The following is a 25,879-nucleotide window of genomic DNA, read 5'->3' on the forward strand; positions in this document are numbered from 1 at the left end:
ATGATAGCAGTCCATACAGTAAGCCGTATAAAGCCCTGAGCCTGATATTTGGTTAATGCTCAATAAATGTTGGCACTTGTTACCATTTAAGTGTTTTTGCAACTGGGGATATCTTTGGTGAGCCTAACTCCCTTTCTGACCAGGTGTTTCTGCTGGCTCCAGCATCTCTCTGTAGAGTGGCTGGTGAGGATGAAGTCTCTCCTTGGTCTCCACACACAGTCTTAACCGCAGACTGGGACCTTTTTAAACATCATTCTTGGACCAGTTGAGTTAACCAGTACAGCAGTTGAGCAGTTAGACAGCTTAGTGTTAAATCTTTAAGATATTTTTAAAATGTGTTTTTCAGCTCGTATAAACCAAATTATAAACTAAGAATCAAAGGTCAGTTTTGTAGTGATTTTTCTTTTAAGCGTCTAAGGGAAAGCAAATTCTCATTTTACTTTTTTTTTTTTTTTTTTCAGTTTCAGTGAAGTTGTGGCCTGTATTTCCTCAGGTTCTAATTTATATAAGTTTGTGCTTTATTTAACAGCTTTTAAAAGCATGTGGGAGATGTATTTTCTAGAAATTTTTTTTTTAAGGACTATATAAGCTACGTGAAAGGGCTATTTTGTGCAAAATATTCAGTTTAAAAGGAGTTCTAATTCTACAAGTGGACATATCTAAGGCTCCCAAATTAAGGGATAAGGCATTCTTTTTCTGTATGCCTTAGATGTATGGATATAAAATTAGAAGACAATGTAGCATATAGGTATGCACTGGATAAGACAATGGGCTCTTGATTCAAATCCTGCCTTTCGCCACTTATTGGCTCCATGATTTTGGGCAAACTGCTGAAGTTCTCTATTCAGTTTCTTCATCTGTAAGAGGCCTAATAATATTACCTAATTAATGGGGTTTTAATGAATATTAAATTATGAAATTGTGTCGAATTAAATATATTTTGAAGTGTTTGGGTGGTACCTGTTACATAAACCTTTTAATTGTTAGTGATTATGATGAAAATGATGACATCCACCACCAAATCATCTGAACAAAAAAGAAAACTGGAGTAAAAATATATTTCAACATCTTAAATTTTTCTCTTAAACTATTTGAAAAAAATTTAAGTAAGGCAATTACGTGCCTTAGCCTCTGTAAAAATATTTTTTAAATTCTTTTAATGTAATATTTTATGTAGTAAGGTTATTCCTATGCCCTATGGGATGGCTTATCTGTCATGTTTACTTGGTGGTCAGATTTAGCAGAGATGCTAAAGATGTTTTGGGGGGATGGTATTTCTGCATTACATTCTTTTCCTTTGTAAAGTTAAAAACATTTTTTAATCTGCAAAATTTGATTTCATATCAGAAATCCTGGATTCAAGTCTCTGTGCTGCCATTCATCAGGGAAGGCAGGTTACCTAGCTTGTAAAAACCTCTTCTCCTTCATCTGCAAAAGTAGAATAAGATACTGTATCTCAAATGTTGATGTGAAAAATAAATTCACCTCCTGATGGGGCTTTCTATCTCCCTCTGTTGAGCACTATTCAGTAGAAATAAAATGTGAGCCACCTGTGTAATTTTAAATTTTCTAGTAGCCACTTAAAAAAACAAATGAAATTAGTTTTAATATATTTTATTTAATCCAATGTCTAAAATATTATCAATTCCACATGTAATTAATATAACATTAATGAGATTTTTTTCATTCTAAAAATCTGGCAAGTGTTTCACACTTACAGCACATCTCAACTTGAAGTAGCAACATTTCAAGTGCTTGGGAGCCACATGCCACTAGTGGCTATCATGTTGGACAGTCCAGATCTAGAATATAGATTAATATTCCCCATCAGCATCCTTGAGCACTGGGGCTGCCTTGGCCTTAAGCAGCCTTATTCTTGAAACTGTGTGCACCTCTGGACAAATGAGCCTCACATTGCTTTCTTGAACAACCTAGATTAGTATCTTTGCCCCTGGGAGGATAGGCTCCTGCCCTTAGCCTTTTGGCTGACCTAGATGAAGACTTGCTCTGGGCATGTCATGTGCCTCTCTGTTTGGCCAAGGCAGGTGGACAACCAGGAATTCCTGAATACCTTGAGCATGATAAACCTTTTGAACCACAGAGCCCCAGGGCAGGATCAGAGATTCAGGACAAGATCAGGCTTTATAATACCCCTTCATTCTTGCCTCTTATCTGTACTATTTGCCTTCTTTCCCAAATTTCAGAGATGTATCTAGTGTCCCTGGGAAAAGAGCAAATACCAGCAATCTGCAAAATAATTCAGCTTTTTTTCCTTCTACCTCAGTGTGGCTTAGCAAGGCAGCCGTCCCTCCCAAACATTAACTTTTTAAAAGACATTTAGAATGTTTTGGAGGCCAAGAAATTTGGAGGACAGATATATTCATATCTAAGCTTTTTCTGTTTTAAGGTTTTCTAATACTGTCTTCATCCAAATTTTGTGAGAATTATAGTAAAGGGTTGTTACCCTAATAGCTGATGTTACCTTCTTAGGAAGTCCTACCCTGATCACTCGTACCTAACATAGCTACGAGCCCCCAGCACGCACAATGTGCGTTCTTGTGCTCTCCCCCTCCCCCCTCTCCCCCTTCTCCCTCTCTCTCCCCTTCCCTCTCTCCCTCCCTCTCCCCCCTTCTTCTCTCTCTCCCCCCTCCCTCTCCTCCCTCCCTCCCTCTCTCTCTCTCTCTCTGACACACACACACACACACACACACACACACACACACACACACAATCATTTTTCTATTTGTTTTGTAAATATCACTTATTACTAACTAAAATTCTTTCACTTCCCAAATAGAATATAAGCTCCATAAGGGTATGGACTTTGTTTTGTTTACCCCTGCACCCCCAACTTCTAGTACAATGCTTGGCTATTGAATCAATGAATAAATAAGTGAAAGGAAATACCAAGATACTATTCTCTGTATGTACTGATAATTTTAAAATTAGTTACTGAGGAGAATTCTTCCCCGACCATTGTTGCTCTGACCAGTATGTGTGATGTGTTTGAATTTTCAGACCTAATCTCAGTGGTAGGAATCCTAGTGTTTATTCTTGATCAATTGTTTACATAAACTTTTACTTGTTTTAGATAGTGTGGGGCTTAAGGAGGGGGGAAAGTAGTTTGTAATGGAGTTGTAAAAGGGGCAGCTGATCAGTACCAGGTGAAAATTTAAGATTACACAGGGTAATAAAATGGAGGAGGGGGTATTGGAATAGGGAATTGGACTGAAAAATTCTTATAGTTCAGATGCTGTAAACATGTCAAAGGTTTTTGAGCAAGACAGTTGATAGGTAAGAAGCTTAGGGAAAAGGTGGGAGAGATTCATAACCAGAAAGATTAGTATTATTTGGAGGAGTGGCAGGCTGTATAGGCTTGTGGCCAAAAAGCCACAAATCATATTTCTGTTGTCTTTGTTTATAATCTTTATTTAAAATCTTAATTATCCCTTTCAGTTTCTCAGTCATTCTTTCGGTTTACCTCTCGTGCTTTTGTACCAGCTTGATGTCACTACCCATACTTCGTGCCCCTTGGAATTACGGTATCTGTGAGCACAGACTCATCATACTCTGCACAGGCCAGAAGTTCCGTTGTAACTCCTGGCTAGTCCCAGGAGCACCCTGCCAGTAAAAAGTAATCCAGACATACTGAAAACTCTCAAGTATTATTAAGAACTATTTATGTTGCATTCAAATAAACTTTTAGTAAAAGAAATAAATGCAGACTTACCAGCTTTTTTTTTTATAATATGTATATTTTTATTTTGCCATCCATCAATTTTGCTGATTTATCCAAGATCCCCGTGGATACCAAAATCTTCTGAGGCTCAAGTCCCTTACAGTCAGCCCTCCATATCCGCGAGTTCCACATCTGCAGATACCATCAGTCTTCTAAATAGAGCAACATAGAAAATCCATAGTTTCGTAATTAATAATTTCACACACACATAAATATTTGAATTTGAGATTCTGTATGTTCAAAGCTTACATTTATGAGTACTTTCTAGCCCTATTTAATTTTGAGATAATTTTAACAGAATATTTTTTTCATATTTCCAGTTTGGGGGTAAATTTCTAAAATCTCTAAAGATAACGTACTAGATTTTCAGGTTTTTTCAGCATTGCATGGAAAGTGAATCTTTAATTTACACAGATTTTGTGCTTCAGGTTTGATTTTTATTTGGAGAAGAAAGGATGGGCCTGACTTACCAGCTTTTACCTTTCCTTGTTCTACTTCTTTACATGAAAACCCTATCATTTTATGTAAACGCATCAGCTTTTTTTATAGTGCTATGAATAAATTGTTTGGTTTGTGAATATATTTTAAAAAACAATAAGCAAAATAGTCTGTACTTTTTATATTGTGGCAGTAGGCTTTATTTCAGTTGGTTCTTTCCTATAGTGTTATAATTTTAAGGTTTTATTGATTAAAGAATGCTATTTTACATGTAGTAGATAATTTTTAAGGACTATTTCTAATTACATTAAGTTCAAATGATGCATTTTAACCTAACATCTTTTTTCTTCTCAGTCTGTAAGACTTGTATTGTCCAGCACTTTGAAGACAGCAATGATTGTCCAAGGTGTGGCAACCAGGTTCATGAGACAAACCCGTTAGAAATGTTGAGGTACGTAAATGTATTTTTAGTTCAACTAACTTAAATAAATTATATAAACTCTTAATTTTTATCATGCATCATATTTGTTAGCGCTTTGACTCAGTTAATGTAGGTTTTACGATTTTCATTTTAAAGCATTTTATTTCAATTTAAAGTATTTTATTAAGAGGACATGAAAAACAAGGCTGTGCATATTAAATATTTAAGGAACACATTCCCAAGTTAAAAATTATAACTTTATCTCAGGCTCTAAGTTACTTTAGTTGTAGTTATTTTCAGTATTTTAGATTTATTTATTTATTTTCGCTGTGTTGGGTCTTCGTTGCTGCATGCAGGCTTTCTCTAGTTGCAGCGAGCGGGGGCCACTTTTCCTTGTGGTGTGCGGGCTTCTCATTGCGGTGGCTTCTCTAGTTGTGGAGCACGGGCTCTAGGCACATGGGCTTCAGCAGTTGTGGCTCACAGCTCTAGAGCGCAGGCTTGGTAGTTGTGGCACATGGGCTTAGTTGCTCCACGGCATGTGGGATCTTCCCGGACCAGGGCTCGAACCTGTGTCCCCTGCATTGGCAGGAGGATTCTTAACCACTGCGCCACCAAGGAAGTCCCCTATTTTCAGTATTTTAATATTCTACAAAATACTCTATATTTGCTGAGCTACACGGTAGTGGAAAGAGGGCAGACCTGATGGTCAGGGATACTAATCTGGATACTATTAATTTTTAAAACTGTATCATATATTCAAAAAGAGTGTACAAACAGTGTACAAACATTTATGTAAAACTTAAAAGAATTTTAAAAATGACTACCTTTTTACCATTTACTTACTGGTATAATCACTATACCAAATAAATAGTAATAATATAAAGAAGTATAATCATATATTTTTAAAGATAGAAGTGCTACATAAGATCCTAATCCAAATCCTTTTTCAAGATTAGAAATTGAAATTTATAGAAGTGACACAACATTGCCTAAGGTCCTAGCAAACTCAAATGTTACTTCCCAGCTACAAGCCAGGTGTCCTCACCACTAAGCCCATTTTCTTCCCACTGTTCCTACCATAGCTGTACCATAGATCAACTGTGCAATCTCAGGAAAGTACCCATTGAAAAACAGAATTAGATATTCTCTAGAGAGGCCTTATTAACTTCATCTCTATGTGGTGTTTGCCATCATTCTGTAAGTCTGGATTTGTAAGTCTTACATTTTAGACTTCTTTTCTATGTTAGTACCTATAGTTGGAATAATTTGTCTATAAGTAAACGTCTGACCCATTGGTTTTCAAAGTGTGGTCCCCAAACCATTAGTATCTTATTAGAAATGGCAGTTCTTGGGCCCCGCCTCAGACCCTCTGAATCAGCAACTCTGAGAAGGTGCTGCAAGTGAGGGGCACCAGGGGTATGAAGGGAGGGACAGATGCCAGCTTTAAATAAAATGGTGAGGATAGGCCTCATTGAGAAGGTGAGATCTGAGCACAGAATTGCTGTCTCTGAGGGAATTAGCCGTGCATAAATCTGAGGAAAGCGTGCCTGTTCCAGGTCAGGACAGCAGCCAGTGCTCACGGCCTGAGTCAGGAGTTAGGAGTTAGGAGGGCACCTGCAACTTGTCTGAGGAGCAGCATGGGAGCCTGGGTAGTGGGCCAGGAGCTCAGAGATTGGGGACCTGATCTCTGACCTGAGCAATTAGAGAATGGGCTTGTCATTAACTGAGATAAGGAAGACTAAGGATAGAGCAGGTTTGGGGGACAGGTAGATGGGGAGTTTGGATTTGGACAAGTTGAGTCTGTTAATCATTTCAGAGAAGAGAGAAGTTGGCAGGTGAATATACAAGTCTGTGATTCAAGGGGAGAGGTCTGGCTGGGGTTAAATATCTGGTAGTCTTCAGCATGTAGACAGTATTTAAAACTGTGGGACTGGGTGAGATCATGCACGGGTGTGAGTGCAGAGAGAAGAGTAGAGGACCAAGGATTGATCCCTGGAGCATTCCAACATTGAGAGGTCAGGGAGAGGAGGAAGAACCAGCAAAGGAAACTGAAAAGGCACAGTCAGTACAGGAGAGGGAGGATCCAAGTGTGTGCTTGGAAGCCAAGCAAAGAAGAGGGAGTGATGGACTGTGTCTGATGTTGTAAGGTGAAGACAGAGTTGACAGTTGGATTTAGCAACTTGGAGGTCATCAGCCTTGACAAGAGCACTTTCAGTAGAGCTGTGAGACAAAAACTTAACTGGATTGTTACAAGAGAGAAAGGGAGGAAGAAGAATTAAAAACAGTGAGTATAGACAACTTTTTCAAGTTTTGCCACAAATGGGAGTGGGAGCAAAGAAATGGGGTGGTAGCTGTTCAGAGAAGTACAGTCAAGAAGGTTTTCTGTTTTGTTGTGATATGGGAGGAATAATGGCATGTGTGAAGGGACTAATCCAAGAAAGAGCAAAAAGGTAATAATAGAGTTGGGGAGAGAGGGCATTGCTGAAGCACTGTTCTTGGGTGGTTGAGAGGGAGTGAAATCTAATAGAAGAGACTGGCTTCCTACAGGTCATGTATAGCAGCAGGTAGGAGGACAGAGTAGACATGGGTGCAGATGCCATAGGTAGATGTGGTGGTCAGAGTCTGCAAGTTTGTGTCTCACTGAGGAGAAGATGTTTAACAGCCAAGAGTAAGGATGGAAAAGGCGGGTGTAGGGGTTGGCGAGAGAAGAAAGTGTGTTGTCCAGGAAAGTAAGAGAATAAATGGACTGCGAAGTGTAGTGTGAGTCCTGGCAACCTGAAAGGCACACCTGGGTTGTAGTTACGAATTTGAAGGGGTGTGGTTGGGCTTTCCAGCCCATGGGTAGAAGGTGATGGAGAGCTGGATTGGACTGGTGGTGTGGTTACACCACATGATTTTGAGCAAGTGAGGGAGGGACAGGGGAGTCCAAGGTACATGCAAGCTGTGGCTCTAATGACTGCTGTGGGGTAGTCCTGAATGGACGGCGAGGGCAGCGAGAACATGATGTTGGTGAGGGGTGATGTCCCACGGGGACAGGAATGGAACTAGTTGATTCCTGAACTGTTTGTGCATAGTAAGAAGAAAATTCTTGCAGAGAATTTGGGAATGGGTATGTAGCAGATGAAGAAAAGAAAGCAATTACTAACGCCAGGGAAAGAAAAAAATTGAAGGAGGGGATATCTTTAATCAGAGTACACTGTGAATATTGAGATAATCCTAACCATGTAAACACTCATTATTTTTAAAATGACAGTAAGACTATTAGGAAGATGAGAGTTGGGAAAACGTATGTTGGGAGGAAAGGGGCATGGCAGGATGGTATCAGAGAGCTAAACCTTTATCTCCCACAGGAGGTCAGAAAGACCTAGACAGCAGAGAAAGAATGGCTTTGTTTTTTAATCTATCATCCGTCTATCATATATATAGAAATATGAAAGTAAATACTAGACAAAACAGCTTGGATTTGAAAGCAGTTGCCTCTGGGGTTGTAGGAATCAGGAACAGAGAGAGCGGGGCATAAAAATGTTGTGTTTTCATATAAGGTTACAGGGATGTTTGATTTGTAAATTATACATGTGTATTACATTGATAAAACAAATATTAAGAAGAAGAGAAATAATACTTCTCTTAAACACTGCTACTATTAAATAGTCTGGGAAAACTCTGTGAAGGAGTTAGTAGGTACGTCCTGAAGAATCAGGTAACATCGGTTTGGTTGGAGAGTAGGAACTGGAAAAAAGTATTTGAGCCAGGATGAAGGGCATGAGGGAGGAAAACAGATTGGAAAAGGCGAGGCATTCTTGAGGATAACTGAGTAAGCCAGTTGGCTAGAGAAGAGCAACAAGAGAGCAGCACCAGTTACAGTTTGCAGGTTGAACTCAAGTTATATAAACACGTGAAGCCAGGTGGTAGGAAGAAATTAGTTCTCGAGCAGGCACATAATGATCAAATTAGTGCTTAAGGAAAATTCACTATGAGCATGTCAAGGTAAAGGGAAACATCTCTATGCTGTCCTCTAAATAGGGTGGTAATTGAGGGAACGGAAGGATGGGAACGTGGAAAGACTGGGTGGGAGAAACATTGAGAAGCAGCTGTCTGGGGCTTGGTGAGTAAGTATGTGAAGCAGGAGAGACAGGTAGGTTAAAATAATACTTGCATTTTGAGCCTATTTGGGAATGATATGGTATCATTTCTAAATTTAATTTTTAAAAAGTAAGACAGGTATTCAGTATTTTGTTGAAGGAGAATAGATAAGATAGTCTTGACATATATGAACAAAAGGAGGTGCTTGGGATATTCAACATCTGTTGGAAGTATGGAACTTGAGCTCAGCAGAGAGATGCAATGTGTGTTTGTGTATATATATATGTTATCTGCCTATATGTTAGTTTTGAAGTCACAAAAGTGGATGAGATCTTCAAGGAAGGCAGCCTGTAGAAAAGGTCAGAGGGTGCAGAGAGCAGAGCAAAGGAGAATACTCAGATGTAGAGGTAGTTGGAAAAAGAAAAATATCTTGGGGACAAAGGGAGTTGATAGAAAAAAAGAAAAACCAGGAAAGGAAATTTTCAAGGAGGCAGCATCAGGCAGCACTGATAAACTACTGCAGAGCAGTGAGGAGAAAAATGACTTTAAAAGTAAGATTTTTTAAATTTTAGCTCTCAAAAAAATTTATATCTGTTCATTATGGAAGTTATGGATGATTTGAGGAGTTCAGTCGAGTAAAAGAAGCAAAAATATGTGACAGAAATAATGTCAAGTGTGATTTCATAGTTTTTCCGGTTGGAAGAAGAGCTTGTGTATCTGCTAACAGCTTGAAAAGACAATAGGTTAAGCCAAGGTTTGGGGGCTTTTTAGATGTGAGAAGCGTAGCCGTGTTTTCAGTTGGAGAAGAGTAGTGCCGCCGAGCAGGGTGAAGGAGATGAGCGGAAAGGGTGTCTCAGGAGCAGCAGGACAAGATGAAGAAATGAAAGCCGTGGAAAGGAAGAGTTGTGCTCAGATACAGCAGGAAGAGGAGACGAGAAAAATGTCAAGGGAAATATTTACGTTTTTTATCTAGGAAAAATGGTCTAAATTTCTCAGAAGAGAAGACTGGAGATTATTTCTTTCATAGGAAAGAGCCAGAGCTGTGGGGGAGATTTTGAAAGCAATAGCTGGCTGCATCAGCTGCTGCTGTATAACAAACCACCCCTAACTTTCATGCTGAACACAACTGTAAAAGCACTTACTATTCCTCGCAGTTCTGTGTGGCTCACAGATCCAGGTGGGTCTGCTGGTCTTGGCTGGGCTCGCTCAGGTGACTGCAGTCAGAGGCTGGTCAGTTGCTGCCCTGCCGATCCTGGCCTGGGTTCTGTCCTGTTGGGTTGGACTGTCCATGACCTAGTGTGAGACGGCCTCAGCAGGGCAGCTTGGCTCCTTGGACATAGTGTCACGTCCTCCAGACTCGTTCTAATGGTGGCAGGATTCCAAGAAAGCACACCAGCAAAGCACGTGATATGCCTCATAAGGCTTGCGCTCAGAGCTAAGCAGTGTCACTTGTGCCACATCCTTTTGGCCCGAGCACATTTCAGGGCTAGCCCATATTCTCAGAGTAGAGAAATAGACTCCATCCCTTTATCAAAGTCCTGTTCAGAGGGGCAAGATCGTAGACAGAGCTGGGGACGGGACCATTTTTCTAATCTGTGTTCCACTGGGACAGGCTAGAATAGATGTGCTCCACTCGCAGAGCAGTTGGGTGTGGTACTTTTGCCAAAACTGTGTATGTTCTATATTTTGTAGTATATGTGAGATGCAGATCTTAAATGGTTTACCTATTGGATTTTGATGTCTTCATTGTTTGTATATTCTCTTTTTTCCTCTTTGGAAGGTTGGATAACACATTAGAGGAAATTATATTTAAGTTGGTCCCTGGACTACGAGAACGTAAGTTGCTCTTTGGGTTCTTGCAGAGTTTTGTGTTTTGTGAAATCACCATTTCTGTTAAAGACTTCATGATTGTGTTTCTATTACTTTTATAATATTTTCTTTTAAATTAGAAGAACTTGAGCGTGAGTCTGAATTTTGGAAGAAAAACAAGCCTCAAGAAAATGGACAAGGTGATTTTTTTTTTTACTTCTATATCTGATGGAATCTCTCAAATTGGTCAGCTTTTTGTAGCTGTGGTGAACTAATCTGTCTCTTCAAGCTCAAGTTTCTCCTGTACAAGGGGTACAATTCATGTACCCCTTTACATTCTGAACCTTTCTCTGATTATGAACTTTTTATATAGAATCATGAGATTTTATATAAATGCATGTGAATCTGGAGTCAGTCCAGTTGAAGGTAATTGGAAATAGAGGAAATTGGGAAGAGAAAAAGGAGATAAAACAGAAAAGTGACCGCTGATTATAGCAATATTAGCTGGAGAGCTAAAGGAGACTGAAGTAAGAAATAGCCATAGCCCGCAGCTAAACAGTGAGGCATTTGCTGGTGTATTTTATTTTGTGTGTTTAATAGGAGAGGGAACTGGGATGTAGCTGAGAGCCAGATCAGAGGATCTTGCTATGCTCTGATAATCTGGAACAAACTTTTCGTAGGTAGAGCTCAGATGATACAAATTTATATATCCTAAAATTTGAAAAATATTTCTAGACACTTACGGGAATTTTCCCCATCACCTATGCTAAGTGACCAAATTTCCCTTTTGGGTCCCAGGAGCCTCAGAAATCAGCAATTTTTAATAATTAAGGAAAGTGGCAAACATTACTGGGCAGAGTAATGTTTTTAGCGTGTATATAATTCACACAAAAGAAAAAAAAGTACAACATATCTGAAATTATAAGTAGTATCCTTTCCTATTGACATTAAATATGAGGTTTGTTTCAAGATGGCCTAAAAATACCATTGAAATCTTTCAAGGATATATGTCTGTTTTTATGGGCTCACTTGTGAGCTCAGTCTTCCATCCCTGGTTTTTCCATACGATTCACAGGATTGTCAATTACATATCATTAAAATGGCTTTCTCACTTCATATGTAAAATGGGGATCAGAGTTTTTTTAGTTCAACTTAACTGTGCAGGGCTGGCTTCCTATAGCAGGGGAGGTTTGAGAATAGTTTTGAATGATTGGAATAAGGTAGCAAGGGATTATTTTTAATCTATAATCAAAACACTGAAATGGGCAAAGAAGCCAAGCCTGGCAAAAAACGACTTAACTAAAGGCTTGTTTTACCCAAGTGTAAATTGCAATTTAGACAGTAGTGCTATACTAAAAATATAGGTAAAATTGACTGAATGTTCCAGTTTTTGCCTGCTTTTTCAAGAGGACAGGAGCCAGGGCTTGTCGTCAGAAGCTATGGGGTCGGGTTAGTCCATGACTGTGTGTCTTACAGATTGACTAGCGAAGGACTGTAGCCTACTTTGCGTTTATCCCTTTTCCCATATTTCTGCCTTTTTAAAGTATTTTATCATATTTGGTCTTCAGTTTGGGTGAAGAACTTGGACCTTTTCTTGGAGCTGGATCTTGGTTCATAGAAGGCAGCTCCTGTCTATGCGGGTTCCATACAAAAAGGCAGAAGAGAGAACCCACCTGCCCTGTATGATAACATCTGTAATGCTTTTACTACAGTCATTAAAGAGGAGCTAAGTGGTCTTTTTTTCCCCTGGGATTTTCTATACTGTAATGCTTGGCTGACTAATTCTTTCAAGTTTCAGCTTACAGACATTTTATCTGGAAATCTCCCCTGAATCTCTGCTTCACCCCAGAGTTTGGGTTTATTAACTCTGTTATATGTGCCCACCTGGTCTATCTTACCCCTTATATCAAAGTCCTTATCGACATCTCCGTCTGTTTTCTTTACTTGCCTGTACCTCCTCCTAAATACTCTGACACGATGAGGGTGAGGATGATAGCACTACAGTTTCAATATTGTTTCCTCAGGCTTAGTCTTAACAGAGTTAAAGGCACTCAGTAAATGAATGAATCAACAAATATAGTTGCATTATATGTAGCCTTCTGGTACTTCATAGGTTAAATACATTTGTTTATAGTATGCTACTCAGATTTCTTTGATGGTGTTTTAATGCTACATAGTTACATACATGTTAAAAAAGCTAATTCATTCTACTTATTTCACTAGCTAATTTTATGAATATCTAATAATTTGAAATTTTGAGAACTTAGAGAATATTTTAGTTTGAAAAGAGCACTTGGTTTTAAGTTTTGAATATATATAGAATTTGGAAGTATTTTTATATCTTATCAATTTCTAAGTGGTCTCATCACTAATGGCAGTCATTTTTGTGACCAAATATAGCTAGTCCTGAGTCTTTCATTTGGATGTCCCAGTGAGCCTAGAAGTCGTAAGCTATGTTCATAAGTCACTGATGGGTTTTTAAAAAATATTTCCATTGTTGAGTGGTTGGGACATTTAAAGGTACTAAAAGTTTCAGTTATATATTCTTCATCAAAAACTGTTAAGAAATGTTTTTAAAGTTTATTTTTGTTTTCATGGTTAGTATATTGTTGCTTAACTATAAAATAACTGAGTTAACTTAGCTTTATTTAAATTATACAGATGATACTTCGAAAGTTGACAAACCTAAAGTAGATGAAGAAGGTGATGAAAATCAAGATGATAAAGACTATCACAGAAGTGACCCACAAATTGCTATATGTCTAGATTGTTTACGAAATAATGGACAATCAGGGGACAATGTAGTAAAGGTGAGTGGACAAGTACAGTTGTTTTTTTCATAATCATTTTATAGTAAACCTTTCATAACGTGTTGATGAACTTTCCTACTGTTTCAGAATGTTTGCTTTCAAATTTTTTATTAAACAAATAGAATGTCATTCTCCGACAATCTCTTACCTGCAAATAGCCAAGCAGTTGCTTACTTCAGGCTCCTGATTTCTAAACCTCACAACTGAACCGTCCTGGGTCACTGCCACCACCTAGTGGCCAATGGGGAGAATCACGCCTGTATTTCTCCTCTTTCAACCTCCTTTTATACCTTTGTTGGGAGTTCATATACACTGTTTTTCCCTTTTTAAGTGTAGTCACCAACTCAGACTCAGATCGTTTCATGTTGGGAAACATCCTCAGCCTTTTATTCATCCTCTTCTGATTTTCTCTTTTGTTTCTCTGTTTTTATTTGCAATTCAAAAAAGCTATCCATGTCATGGCTAATACATTTTATGAACAACATAATTGGTTTTGATGGATGTCATAAAGTACCCGTGAACTTTTCCTTTACTTCCTGTGTGTGATCTGTAGGCCAGTAAGTTGAATTTTTTTTTTTTTTTTTTGCGGTACGCGGGCCTCTCACTGTTGTGGCCTCTCCCGTTGCAGAGCACAGGCTCCAGACGTGCAGGCTCAGCGGCCGTGGCTCACGGGCCTAGCCACTCAGCGGCATGTGGGATCTTCCCAGACCGGGGCACGAACCCGTGTCCCCTGCATCGGCAGGTGGACTCCCAACCACTGTGCCACCAGGGAAGCCCAAGGTTTTTTTAATAATACATTTAATTTTTTAAATGTATTCTAAAAATTCATTTAATGAATTTTTTACTAATACATTTAATGAAATTTTCCTGTCAGGAAGTTAAAAACAAAATTTTTCAACTCTGATTAAGTTTTCCCAGCATCTTGCAAAAAGAAATATGTATTAGCATAGGGATTCAATGAATATTTATCCACTATGTGGATATTAGTCAGTGAAGATGTAAATAATAGGTTTTTTCACTCAGGGACTTTTGGTTGGGTCTTACACATACAAACAGTTATAATACAATAAGGTATTTCATTTAGTTAAGAGAGGTTGGTTGGACAAGGCATGTAATAGAGTACAGCAGTATTTAGAGAAGTGGCCACTGTACCTATTTATCCTTCCAGGCTTCCCTATTGGCTTTTATGCTCTGGTGCAGCACCCTTTCCTTTTTGTCAGTCTTTTCATCAATTTTCAATAACTTTACATTTCTCTCTTATTCCCAGTCATTTCTGTAATCCTCTTTTGGGGATGTTTTTCTTAATAGAGATTATGATCATCCTTTAGCTCTCTAGTACATGAGTTATTATCTTGTAGTGAAAATTAAGTCAATAGAAAGGTGGAATATCTCTTCATAAATAAATGTGAAGTCTGCTTCTCTGCAGGCTTTCTAGTATGAAAGTTATAAAACATTGCATTTTAGAAATTCATCTGAAAAATTAACTACCCCCCGCCTTGATATTCTTTTTGGCATCTTGGACGCTTTGCCATTCCAGTTGACTTTTTATCTTTTCACTCTTTCCTTTATAGACTTTTCTCCATCCTTGTACCTTCATTCTTAAAACCACTTTTACAGCCTACATGACATATACTGTGCTCCCCAATTCTCACCTTTTCTCTCTGGCCACTCCTACGCTGTCTCCACTGACTCTACTTCTTCCTGTCTTCTGCTTTATATATGTGAGTATAGCTAATACCTAGTCCTCCACTCAATTATTCTTTCTCTACAGTCATCCTAGGAGGTCACTTCTATTTTTTGTGTTTTCAGCTATTCAAAGAACTTCCAAATCCCAAGTGGAAGTATTTTATCTCTATCTACTTTCAGTATCCTAGTTGGGAGTTCCACTAATACATAAAACTTAACACGTTTAAAGACAAATTCGTCATACTGTACTTCCACCTAAGTTTACTCCAAACGTGCTGTTTCAGTTATCACTACCATCTTTTTTTTCTTTTTTAAGTTTTATTTATTTATTTAACACCTTTCTTGGAGTATAATTGCTTTACAATGGTGTGTTAGTTTCTGCTGTATAACAAAGTGAACCAACTATGCGTATACGTATATCCCCATATCCCCTCCCTATCCCACCCGTCTAGGTGGTCACAAAGCACCGAGCTGATCTCCCTGTGCTATGCAGCTGCTTCCCACTAGCTATCTATTTTACATCTGGTTCACTACTATCTTTCAACCAATCATAGATAGACATTCAAAATCTTGGACGTTTTTGACCTTCTACCCTTCCCCTTCAACCAGTCATAAGTCCTGCAAAATTCCCCTCAGTCCACTGCTGCTCACCTTATATCTAGATTTTTGAAAGTAGTCTGAACTGTTTCCTGTATCCTTAATCTCTTTTATTATCCAGGGCTGAGACTTCAGCCTGAGTGTGTGCAAGCACTCATGGCCACTATCAGGGTCAAGTAGTAGGCACTTTGGGCGCTGTGGGCCATATGGGCTTTGTTGCAACTACTCAGCTTGCTTATTTTAGCAGTAAAGCAGCCGTAGACGATAGTGAACAAACTGGCTTGGCTGTGTTCCAATTAAACTTTACTAACGAAAATAGATAGCCAGATTTGGCTTGAGGGCTATGGCCATAGTTTGCCACATTCTAGAATCAAGTATTAACTCCTTGTGTTAGCATTCAAGCTCTTTCACTAACCCCTATCTTGATGGGTTTATCTTCCATTATTCCCATCAGTGACTCTGTCTCTCAAGACACATGATTATTGTCATTTATTTGTGAATACCAACATAAAAGTTGGCACCCATGTTTGACAAAGGATTTGCATCCAGAATATATAAAGGCTTGTATTCAGAATGTTTAAAACCCTCTAAAACTTTGAATAATCCTTCCTTTTTGGCATGTTATTCCCTGTTCTCACCACTGTCCTAGACTTCTGTCAAGACCCAAGAGACCTCTATTTTTTGTGACGTTTTTTCCACCTTAGTGAATCCCTTCTGAAATTCTAAGACTTGCATTTATTTATTAAATCAGCATTTACTGTGTTCCTAAAGGTACCAGGCACTGATACTGTCTTTTATCTTTTTTGGTGTGTGTTTTTTCCTTGAAACTGGATTACATACCGCTTAAAGACAGAAAAATTATGCCTGCATTCCTTTACAGCCTTCTCAGCCATCTCATTCCTCTGTAGTAGGATGAGATTCTCAAATGTGGTGGTGTAGTAGTTGCATGTATGGTTTATACAGTATACCTACTTCAGTTCAAAAGTCGAGAGCAAGAAGGTAATGAAAATAGTAGAGTAAGGACCGCCAAAAATTTGCTCCTCCATAAAAGCAGTGAAAAAACTGGCAAAAACTTTCAATTAGTAGGCCCTAAACTGTCACCTTTGGCTGACCTTGAGGCTCTGCACAAGCAGGAAGTGAAGACTTAGTCAGAGTTGTCAACAACCTGGTTGAGTGTTGGAGGTGTGCCCCAAAACTCATATAGAGTCCCTCAGCAAAGACCAGGAGACTTAACTGGGTCCAGGTGTATTTAACTGGGTCCAGGTGTATAAGGAAATCTCTGTTGTTAGCTGACCACTAGGTAGAAACTTCAGTGGCCACATAACTGTAAAGAATACAGGCTTTACAGAATTAGTTTAGGAAAGTTGTTAAACAATGAGAAACAAGAAAAAGCCACAACAGCAATCCCTGAGGAGCAGGCAGGAGTTTGATTTCCAGTGTTACCACATTATTTTAAATGTTCAGTTTTCAACAAAATATTATGAGACAGTTAGAAACAAGAAAGTATAGCCCATATATAGGAAAAGAAGCAGTCAATAGAAAATGTCCCTGAAGATGCCCAGACACTGAACTTGACTAAATATACATTTAAAAATCATCCATTTAAAATATGTGCAAAGACTACAGTAATCAAAACAGTATGGTACTGGCACAAAAACACAAATATAGATCAATGGAACAGGATAGAAGTCCAGAGATAAACCCACATACCTAGGGTCAACTAATCTGTGACAAAGGAGGCAAGGTATACAATGGAGAAAAGACAGTCTCTTCAATAAGTGGTGCTGGGAAAACTGGAAAGTTACACGTTAAAAAATGAAATTAGAACACTCCCTAACACCATACATAAAAATAAACTCAGAATGGATTAAAGACCTAAATGTTAAGGCCAAATACTATAAAACTCTTAGAGGAAAACATAGGTAGAACACCCTGACATAAATCACAGCAGTATCTTTTTTGATTCACCTCCTAGAGTAATGAAAATAAAAACAAAAATAAACAAATGGGACCTAATTAAACTTTTAAAAGCTTTTGCACAGCAAAGGAAACCATAAACAAAACGAAAAGACAACCCACAGAATGGGAGAAAATATTTGCAACTGAAGCAACTGACAACGGATTAATCTCCAAGATACACAAACGGCTCATGCAGCTCAATATCAAAAAAAAAAAAAAAAAATGACCCAATCAAAAAATGGGTGGAAGATCTAAATAGACATTTCTCCAAAAAAGACATACAGATGGCCAAAAAGCACCTGAAAAGATGCTCAACATCACTAATTATTAGAGAAATTGAAATCAAAACTACAATGAGGTATCACCTCACACCAGTCAGAATGACCATCATCAAAAAATCTACAAACAATAAATGCTAGAGAGGGTGTGGAGAAAAGGGAATTCTCTTGCACTGTTGGTGGGGATGTAAATTGGTACATATATCTGGAGAGTACTGTAATTTGAAAAGATACATGCACCCTCTTGTTCATCACAGCCCTATTTACAATAGCCAAGACATCAAAGCAAATTAAATGTCCATCAGCAGAGGAATGGATAAAGAAGATGTGGTACGTATATACAATGGAATATTACTCAGCCATAAAAAAGCACAAAATAATGCCATTTGCAGCAACATGGATGGACCAAGAGATTATCATGCTAAGTGAAGTAAGCCAGAGAAAGACAAATATCATATGATATCACTTATATGTGGAATCTAAAAAAAATGGTACAAATGAACTTATTTACAAAACAGCAGTAGAGTCACAGATGTAAAAAACAAACTTATGGTTACCAAAGGTGAAGGGAGGGGGAGCAGATAAATTAGGAAATTAGGATTAACAAATACACACTAATATATATAAAACAGATAGCTAATAAGAACCTACTGTACAGCTCAAAGAATGGATATAGGTATATGTATAACTGATTCACTTTGCTGTACAGCTGAAACTAACAACACTGTAAATTAACTATACTCCAATAAAAAAAAATTTTTAATGTGCAAAGAACTAAAAGAAATTATACCTAAAGATCTACATGAAAGTACAAGAACAATCTCACCACCTAGAGAATATTAATTAAAAGATAGAAATTATTTTTTTTAATGTTCTGGAGTTAAAAAGTGCAATAAATGAAATGAAAAATTAACTGAAGAGATTCAGTGGCAGATTTGAGTCATAGGAAATGAACCCCAAAACTTGAAGATAGATTGAGATTATGCAGTTTGAGGAAAAGAAAGAAAAGTAATGAAAAATGAGTGGATACCTGTAGGATAGCATCAGACTTACCAACATACACATAATGGAAGTCCCCAAAGAAAACGAGAAAAGGACAAAGTATATTTGAAGTTTTTGGCCAAAAACTTCCCAAATTTGATGAAAAACATTAAATATCCCAGAAGTTCAACAAACTCCAGGTATGATAAACTCAAAGAAATTCATAGCTAGACTCATCATGATCAAACTGTTAAAAGACAGAAAATCTTGAAAGCAACAATAAAGAAGTGACTCATCAGTTACAAGCGATGTTCAGTCAGGTTAGTAGCTGATTTCTCATCAGAAGCTATAAAGGCCAGAAGGCAGTAGGATGACATATGCAAAGTGCTAAAAGAAAAGAACCTGTCAACCAAGAATTCTATGTCCATCAAAAATTTATACCCTTCAAAAAGGAAGGAGAATTTAAAATACTGCCAGGTAAACAAAAAGTAAGAGACTGTGTCACTACCAGACCTTCTCTGCAAATAATGAAGGGCGTCCTTCAGGCTTAAACAAAACGACACTTAGTACTCAAATCCACATTAATAAATAGAGACCACTAGTAAAGGTAACCGTACAGGTAAATATAAAAGGCAAAAGTAAAGTATGTTTTGTGTGTAAACATTTTTTCTCCTATCTGCTTTAAAAGATGACTGCATAAAGCAGTAACTCTAAATTTATGTTAATGGGCACACTAAGTATAAAGATGTAATATGAGACAGTAGCAGCCGGGGGTGGGGGGAAGCAGCTACATAGGAGCAAATTTTTCTGTGTTATTGGAATTAAGATAGTATTATTCCAGAGTAGACTGTTATAAATTTAGATGTCAGTTGTAATCTTCAGGGAAATCACAAAGAAAGTCACTTGAAAATACACAGTAAAAGAAATGACAAGGCAGTTAAAGAGACATTTTGTAGTATATCATTTCAACACAAAATAAAACAGTAATTGAGAAACAGAGGAACAAAAAGGCCTAAGATACAACAGAAAACAAATTTTTTAAATGGCAGATATAAATCCTACCCTAACAGTAATTATCTTGAAATGGATTAAACTCTCCAGTTAAAGGTAAAGTATTGGCAGACTGCATTAAAAATACATGATACAACTCTATGTTGTCTGCAAGAGACATAGCTTAGATTCAAAGACACAAATGGGTTGAAAGTAGGGGAATGGAAAAAGAAATACCATGCAAACAGTAACCAGAAGAGCAGGAGTGGCAGTAGACTTTCAGACAAAAATTATCAGAAACAAAGAAGGACATTTTATAATGATAAAAGTGTTAATCCATCAAAGAAATATAGCAGTTATAAATATAAATGCACCTAACAACAGAGCCCCAAAATATATGAAGCAAAAACTGACAGAATTGAAGGGAAAAATAGACAGTTCAACAATAATACCACTTTCAGTAATGGACTTCAATACCACACTTTTAATAATGGATAGAACAACTAGAAAAAAAGGTCAATAAGGAAATAGAAGATTTGAACAGCACCAAAACTAGCTAGACATCTCTAGACTGCTGTACCCAACAACAGCAGGATACACATTCTTTTCAAGCTCATATAGAACATTCTTCAGGACAGACCTTATGTTAGGCTACAGAAGACGTTTCAATAAACTTAAAAGGATTGAAATCATACAAAGTATATTGTCCAACCACAATGGAATGAAATTAGAAATCAATAACAGGAGGAAATTCGTCAAAATTCACGAGTGTGTGGAAATTAAGCAACAGAGTCCTAAATTAACAATGTGTGAAAGAAGAAATCACAAGGGAAATTAGAAAATCCTTTGAGATGAATGAAAATGAAAGCACAACATGCCAAAACTAATGGGATGTGGCGAAAGCAGTGTTTAGAGGGAAATTTGTACTTATGAAACACCTACATTAAAACAGAAGGAAGATCTCAGATTAATTACCTAGTCTTCTATCTTCAGAAACTAGAAAAAGGAAAAACTAAAAGGAAGTAGAAGAAAGCAATTAATAAAAAGATTTGATTGGGGAAAAATGAAAGAGAATAGAAAAGCAGCAAAGAAAGTTAATGAAACCAAATATTTGTTCTTTGAGAAGATGAAAATCAGCAAATCTTTTACTAGACAAAGAAAGAAAGAGGACTCAACTTACTAAAATCAGGAATGAAAGAAGGGATGTTACTAGCAACCTTACAGAAGTAGAAAGGATTACAAGGGAATGCTATGAAAAATAGTATGCCAACAAATTAGATAACCTAGATGAAATGGAAAATTCCTAGAAAAACACAAACTACCAAAACTGACTCAAGAAGAAATATTAAAATCTGAAGACCTATAACAAGCAAAGAGATGAAATTAGTAATTTAAAAGAAAAATGTTCCCGCAAAGCAAATCCCAAATGTTTAAGTAAGAATTAACACCAGTCTTTCATAAACTCTTCCAAAAGACAGGAGAGGAATACTTCCCAACTCATTCTGTAGGCCAATTGTTACCCTGATACCAAAACCAAAGACATCACAACTTCTGTGCATCAAAAGACACAAGCAAGAGATTGAAGGGCTTCCCTGGTGGCGCAGTGGTTGAGAGTCCACCTGCCGATGCAAGGGACATGGGTTCGTGCCCCAGTCCGGGAAGGTCCCACATGCCGCGGAGCGGCTGGGCCCGTGAGCCATGTCCGCTGAGCCTGCGCGTCCGGAGCCTGTGCTCCGCAACGGGAGAGGCCACAACAGTGAGAGACCTGCGTACCGCCAAAAAAAAAAAAAAAAAAGAGTGGTGAAAAGGCAACCTACAAAATGGGAGAAAATATTTGCAAATCATAACTTCAGGGTTTTTTTTGTTTTCTTTAGACTTCCTTTTTCTTTTTGAATTTTTTTTTTATACAGCAGTTTCTTAGTAGTTATCTAGTTTATACATATTAGTGTATACATGTCAATCCGAGTCTCCCAATTCATCCCAACAACAACAACAACCCCCCCCCCGCCGCTTTCCCCCCTTGGTGTCCCTATGTTTGTTCTCTACATCTGTGTCTCTATTTCTGCCTTGCAAACCAGTTCATCTGTACCATTTTTCTAGATTCCACATATATGTGTTAATATACAGTATTTGTTTTTCTCTTTCTGAGTTATTCACTCTGTATGACAGTCTCTAGGTCCCTCCACGTCTCTACAGATGACCCAGTTTCGTTCCTTTTTATGGCTGAGTAATATTCCATTGCGTGTATGTACCACACCTTCTTTATCTGTTCATCTGTCGATGGGCATTTAGGTTGCTTCCATGACCTGGCTATTGTAAATAGTGCTGCAGTGAACATTGGGGTGCATGTGTCTTTTTGAATCATGGTTTTCTCTGGGTGTATGCCCAGTAGTGGGATTGCTGGGTCATATGGTAATTCTATTTTTAGTTTTTTAAGGAACCTCCATAATGTTCTCCATAGTGGCTGTATCAATTTACATTCCCCCCAACAGTGCAAGAGGGTTCCCTTTTTCCACACCCTCTCCAGCATTTGCATAACTTTAGGGGTTAATATGCAGAATATATAAAGAACTCTGACACTCAACAACAAAAATAAATAATCCAATTAAGAATTGGGCAAAGGGGTTAAATAGACATTTCTCTAAAGGTGATATACAAATGGCCAACAGGCATATGAAAAGATGCTCAATCAACATCACTGATTATCAGAGAAATGAAAACCAAAACCACAATAATATATCACCCTTTAGGATGGCTACTATCAAAAACAAAACAGAAAATAGCAAGGGTCAGTAAGGACATAGAGACATGGGAACCTTTGTGCACTACTGGTGAAATTGTAAATTGTGCAACCCCTATGGAAAACAATGTGGTGATTCCTTCAAAACCTAAACAGAATTACCTTATGATCCAGCAATCTCATTTCTGGGTATATATGCAAAAGAATTGAAAGCAGAGTCTGGACACCCATGTTCATAGATGCACTATTCACAATAGCCAAGGAGGTGGAAGCATTCCACATATCCATCAACAGATAACAAAATGTGGTGTATACAGTGGATACAGCCTTTAATCATTCAGCCTTTAAAAGGAAGGAAATCCTGTCATGTCCTGCAACATGGATGAACTTGAGGACATTATGCTAAGTGAAATAAGCCAATCACAAAAAGACAGATACTATGTGATTCCACTTGAGGTATCTATTCAAATACATAAAAACAGACAGTATTATGGTGGTTACCGGGGCTGGGAGGAGGGGGGGAAAAGGAGTTGTTAGTGTAAGGTTTTCAGTCCCAGTGAAAAAATTCTGAAAATCTGTTTCACAACAGTGTCAATATACACAACACTGCTCAAGTATACACTTAAAAACAGTTAAGACGGTAAGTTTTGTGTTCTGTGTTTTTTACCACAATTAAAATTGCAAAAAAAACTTTAGAAGAACGGAAAATTATGACCAGTTTTCTTCATGAATACAGATGCAAAAATCAACAAAATACTAGCCAACTGAATCCAGCAACATGTGAAAAAGGATTGTACATCATGACCAAGGTTGGTTCAATGGTGATATACCATATTACTAGAATAAAGGTGTGAAAACTACATAATCATCTCAGTAGATGAGGAGAAAGCATTTGACAAAATCAGTACTCTTTCTTGGTAAAAACACTCAACAGATTATGGCTAGAAGGGAACTGCCTCAACCTGAAAAAGGTATCTACAAAAAGCCCACAGCTATCATCATAGTTAATGTTGAAAGCTTTTCCCCTTCGATCAGGAATAAGACAAGGATGTCTGCTTTCACCACTTCTATTCAATATTATGCTAGAGTTTCTAGCTAGAGTAATTAGACAAGAAAACAGAACTAAAATCATCCAGACTAGAAAAGAAGTAAAACTATTTCTGTTTGCACATGGTATGGTCTTGTATATTGAAAATCCTTAGGAGTCCACAGAAAAAGTATGTTAGCTAGAAAACAAGCTTAGCAAGGTTACAGGATACAAGAACTAGGAATAAATGGGGAATGTACAATCCAAAAATGAAAGTTTAAAAAGTGATTTCATTTTACAGTAGCATCAGAAAGAATAAAATACTTAGGAGGAATATGTTTAACCAAAAAAGGTGTAAGATTTGTGTACTGAAAACTACAATACAGCAAAAGAGTTTAAGAAGGCCTCAATAGATGGGAGGGCATCCCATGTTTCTGAATTAGAAGACTTACTTAATATTGCTAAGATGGCAGTCCTACCCAAATTGCTCTTCATATTCAATGAAAATTCTAACCAAAATTCTAACTGCCTTTTATGGGACCTGGAACAGTCAAAAACAGTCGAAAGAAGAAAAACATGGAAGGACAATTGCAAAACCTGCTTCAAAGCTCTAGTAATCAAGACAGTGTGATAACTGACATAAGCGTAGACATAAATGAGTGAAACAGAATTGAGATTCAGAAATAAATCCATATATCTATGATGAGTTTATTTTCGACACGGGGCAAAGTTAATTCAAAGAGAAAGAATAATCTTTCAACCAGTGATGCTAAAAGAACTGAATATCCACATGTAAAAAATGAACTCGGATCCCTACCTCATGCTATGTACAAAAATTAATTCACAACGGATCAAATACCTAAATGTAACAGCTGAAACTATAAAACTCTTAGAAGAAAACATAGGGATAAGTTTTCATGACCTTGAATTGTTGCAGTGGATTCTTAGAAGTGACACCATCAGGACAAGCATCAAAAGAAAGATAAATCAGACTATCAAAATTAAAAACTTTTGTACATCAAAGAACACTATCAAGAAAGTGAAAAGACAACCTGCAGAATGGGAGAAAGTATTTGCAAATCACATGTATGATAAGCCTTTGTATCCAGAATGTATAAACTGCTTTTACAAGTCAACAACAAAAAGCTAATCTTTTTTTTTTTTTTTAAGTGGGCAAGGGATTTGAATTGTATATTTCCCCTGGAGAAATGTCTGATAGCCAATAAGCACATTAAAAGATCCTACACATCGTTAGTCATTAGGGCTATGTAAATAAAAATCACCATGAGGTACCACTTCACATCCACTAGGATGGCTATAATTTTTAAAAAAGGAATGGGTAGAATGTGGAGTAATTGGAACCCTTATACATTACTGATGGGAAGGTGAAGTGCTGCAGCTGCTGGGAAAAACAGTTTGGCAGTTCCTCAAAAAGTTTAACAGAGTTACCATATGACCCAACATTTCCACTCCTGAATACATGCTCAAGAGAATTGAAAACATATGTTCACACAAAATCTTGTACATGAATGTGCATAAGAACATTATTTGTAATAGCCAGACAGTGAAAACAGCCCAGATGTCCATCAACTTATGAATGGATAAAATGTGATAAATCTACCCATTGGAATAGTAGTCAGCTATAAACTGGAATTAAATACTGATACATGCTACAACCTGTACAACATGAATGAACCTTGAAAACATTATGCTAAGTGAAAGAAGCCAAACACATATTGTATGATTCCATTTATATGAGATGTCCAGAATAGGCAGTTCCATACACACAGAAGGTTAGATTAGCAGTTGTCAGGGTCTGGGGACAGGGAAGAATGAGTAGTGACTGCTAGTGGGTGTGGAGTTTCTTTGGGGGTGATGAAAATGTCCCAGAACCAAATAGTGGTAGTGGTTGCACAGCCTCACGAATATACTAAAAACTACTGAATTGTATGCTTTAAATGGTGACTTCTGTAGTGTTTGAATTATATTTCAATTTTTTTAGAAGTCAAAAAAAGTCAAGCTCGACAAGCGTTAGCTGGTGGAGATACTAACCATATCATTCTGAAGACGAGAGAAGAAACATTGTAAGGTGTTTGGGCTTAAAAACAAACAAAAAATACAGTAATCATTATCACAAGAACTAGAATTTGTTGAAGTGTGTCCTAGAACTGGAAGCCCATCTAACTTGTGACATGGACCACTATCTGACTTCAGATCTAGTCTTTATAACTCTTCTAAAAACAAAGGGATAAAGAGTAAAAAAAAAAAAAAAAGCCTCTAGGGTAACCACCTTAGAAGCAGAAAGGAGCCTTTTTGGAACT

General features: G+C 37.6%; 1 protein-coding gene across 5 annotated transcripts in view; it reads left to right on the top strand.

Annotated features, from left to right (window-relative positions):
- Positions 1-25,879, top strand: part of PCGF5 (polycomb group ring finger 5) — a 115,765-nt gene that overhangs the window by 65,209 nt on the left and 24,677 nt on the right. For 4 of the 5 annotated variants that reach the window (XM_029244706.1, XM_029244707.1, XM_029244705.1 and 1 more), the window contains 4 exons: positions 4,532-4,628; positions 10,462-10,517; positions 10,631-10,690; positions 13,152-13,300. In XM_029244706.1, coding sequence (XP_029100539.1) covers positions 4,532-4,628; positions 10,462-10,517; positions 10,631-10,690; positions 13,152-13,300 — 362 coding nt within the window. The remainder of the gene's footprint in view (positions 1-4,531; positions 4,629-10,461; positions 10,518-10,630; positions 10,691-13,151; positions 13,301-25,879) is intronic. The other variant, XM_029244708.1, reaches the window with a different exon arrangement.

This window comes from Monodon monoceros, unplaced genomic scaffold, assembly GCF_005190385.1.
Source record: "Monodon monoceros isolate NGI ecotype Baffin Bay Population unplaced genomic scaffold, NGI_Narwhal_1 Super_Scaffold_4, whole genome shotgun sequence".
Taxonomy (NCBI): domain Eukaryota; kingdom Metazoa; phylum Chordata; class Mammalia; order Artiodactyla; family Monodontidae; genus Monodon; species Monodon monoceros.